The 3,098-nt window shown below is 40.5% G+C and overlaps 1 protein-coding gene across 1 annotated transcript in view; it reads right to left on the reverse strand.

Annotated features, from left to right (window-relative positions):
* Nucleotides 1-927: 927 nt before the first annotated feature.
* EMC7 (ER membrane protein complex subunit 7) overlaps nt 928-3,098 on the reverse strand; it is a 26,068-nt gene continuing 23,897 nt past the window's right edge. Inside the window, exon 5 of the mRNA XM_006883058.1 lies at nt 928-1,399. Coding sequence (XP_006883120.1) covers nt 1,247-1,399 — 153 coding nt within the window. The 3' untranslated portion in view covers nt 928-1,246. The remainder of the gene's footprint in view (nt 1,400-3,098) is intronic.

The following is a 3,098-nucleotide window of genomic DNA, read 5'->3' on the forward strand; positions in this document are numbered from 1 at the left end:
AACAACAACAACATGGTTTCTTGAGCCACATAGTTTTAATAAGTTTATAACAACACAGCCTCCAAACTTCTTGCTCTAAAATGCCAACTCTTAGCACTTCTTTTCACATTTCTAAGTAATGTGTCTTTTCTCTGCTCTTCATTGTTTCAGACGTTATCTTGGGACTTCCTGTTATGATGGGTGAAGATCTGCCTGGGTTTCTCTTTCCCTCCCACGTTTTTACCTCCTCTCAACCTGCCAGCATCGTATGTCTCAATGTTTTTTCAAACCTTATTATGACTGTGTCAATATTGTTCATTGCTGAGCCAAGAAGTGTAATGTAATAGACGTCTCCCTCCTTGTAAAACTGTTTGTTTTTCCTGGAGTCCATTGCCTCACTGTTTGCTTGCATGGTTTCCTATGTACCTGTATTTTTTTTTCCAGGTGCTGAATTAAATCTTAGAGGTGTTTACACTATTACTTTCCAAATGTTCAAATATATATATACGCAAAGAATTGATTCCCTTTTCCTCCCTGGAGGCCTCTTTTCTGGAAGCTTCTGACTTCCTTTCCCCACCTGGATTGGCTGACCTTTTGCCCTGCTGCACCGCTGTCATCAGGGACTTCCCTTTGCTATTCTATGTGGTCTGTCAAGGTCCTCTGTCTTTCTTTGCCTGGCGTGGCTTGATGGAGGCTCCCAAATTGAAAAGTGACTCTTAGTGCCACCAGAGAAGCCAGTCTGCTCTATGTGGGACCTTCCCCATCCCACACATTTACCATGTTAAAATGGATGTCAAAAAAGATTGCCATTTCACCACGTTTACATGCACTTTAGTGCATTTGTTACTCTCACCATGCTATATATTCACCACTTTTAATTTCCAAAAGTGTCTCATCACCCCAAACAGTTACATAACTCCTCTCGCCATCACAATCATTACCAAAAAATTTTTTTTCTGGATTAAGATTTATTTTAATATAATGTATAGAACTTCATATAATTTATTAATGTCATTTTTTTATAGGACACTGTAATTAATTCAGTGACATCAATATTGACCTCATAACAGACAAAGGATGAAAGCTGGGTTTTCTTGTGTACCAAGTACAAAACATGTGCTCAAAGTTATCACATACAACAGGTATAGGAGATCAACTTTCAGGTTGAGTCAAGTTTACAGTAGTTGCTTCACATGGTTTTTCCTCAACACTTGGACGTCACCCAGTGTTGCCATGTTTGTGCAAACGCCAGCTGTGGACTGGCCAACTACCTCCTTTTGCCAGCTCCACTTTTGCCTGTTTTACTGCTGCCACTGCTAGACTTGCCAGATGATTTTGAAGAGAAGAGTCTTGTCATGAATTCAGAAACATCAGGCAATTCATGGTTGGAATTCAGCATATTCATCGACTGCTCCATCTCCTGCAGGAAGACAAAGAACAATAATATGAAATGCATTGGAATCTTTCAAGTTATTTTAACTTCTAACATTAAAGGAAGGAGTTCTGGGGGTGTAGTTCATAGGAGGCTGTGCTAAAGGCCACATTTCTCTGTCAGTTTGAATCCACCAGCATTTCTGTTCTGCAGGAGAAAAATGGGCAATCTCCACCTGTGCAATTTTACAGCCTCTGAAAACCCACTGGAGGGTGAGCTCTGAATTGGTTCTGACTTGATAGCAATGAGAGAGAGAGTATGTAACAGTTCCTGATTCTGAGCAACTGTGTAATGTCATCTCAAAGAGTACCTTAACCTATTTATACCCCCATGTTCCACTGAAATGAGTCTGTGGTACAGCGTGTTACATGGTGGGCTTGTTAAATGAAAGGGCTGCATTTGAATCCACCAGCTGTTCTTCAAAAGAAAGATGATCAGTATTCTCTCTTTAAGATATACAGCCTTGAGAACCTGAAGGAAGGTTGTCATGTGCCAGAATTAACTCAAGCAATAGGTTTTTATACCACTAAATAAGAATTTAGTTGGCATTGTGGTTAAGGCATTCAGTTACTAGACAAAAAGGTGTCAGTTCCAAGACATAAAAATCAAGTAATTTGCCTCCATTAAGATTTACAGACTCAAAACCCCTGGATTTTTCTGGAGTAGGACTCTGTCCAAAAGAGTTGATATGAATCAGTGTTGATTTGATGGCAACAGTTTGAATTTTTTTAATTATCTCTTACATCGATTTGATCATATGCCTGACGTTTTATATTATCTGATTATGTTGTTGTTATTGTTGTTAGATGTTGTTATTGTTGTGAGTGACCCTGTGAACAACAGATCTGAACCCTGTTCTATCCTGTGCCACCCTCCCCATCTCTGACACACTTGAGCCCATGGCTGCAGTCACTGTGTCAATCCACCTGGCTGAGGATCTTCCTCTCTTTCACCAATCCTCCACACTTTCAAACAGGATGACCTTCTCCAAGTATAGCCTCTCCCAGCAACATGCCCAAAGTATGTGAGATGAACCTTTATCATCTTTGCCGCCAAAAAACACTCTGGATGCCCCTTCTCCAAGATATATCTGTTTGTTCTTTTGGCAGTCCATGAAATATTCAGTAATCTTCTCCAACACTTTTCAAAGGCATCAATTCTTAATCAGTCATCCTTATTGTCTCAGTAGCATAGCAAGTGATTGAAAAGACCCCATGGCCTGAATCAGGTGCACTGTAGTTCTCAAGCTAACATGTCTGAATGCAGTGTTCTCTAATTGCTTTAACTTGTGAGTTGCTATTAAATCAATTCTAACTCACAGCAACCCTCTGAGTAACATATGAACCTCGCCCTATCCTACGCCATCCTCACCAACTTTGAAATGCTCAGGCCCACTGTTACAGTCACTGTGGAAATCCACTTCGCTGAGGGTATTCTTTTTCTTTACCTGATCCTCCACCTTTCCCAGTATGATGTCTTTTTCTAAAGGCTGGACTCTCTTGATGATGTGGCCAAAGTTTGAGACAAAGTTTCACTATCCTTTCCACTATCCACTTCTTCTAAGACAGTCTGGTTTGTTCTAACTAGTTGTTTTAACTGTTGTTGTTGTTGTTGTTATGTGCCGTCGAGTCGTTTCCGACTCATAGCGACCCTATGCACAACAGCCCTAAACCCTGCTCTATCCTGC

Source organism: Elephantulus edwardii, unplaced genomic scaffold, assembly GCF_000299155.1.
Source record: "Elephantulus edwardii isolate Elephantulus edwardi_28Jun2011 unplaced genomic scaffold, EleEdw1.0 scaffold00026, whole genome shotgun sequence".
Classification (NCBI taxonomy): Eukaryota; Metazoa; Chordata; class Mammalia; order Macroscelidea; family Macroscelididae; genus Elephantulus; species Elephantulus edwardii.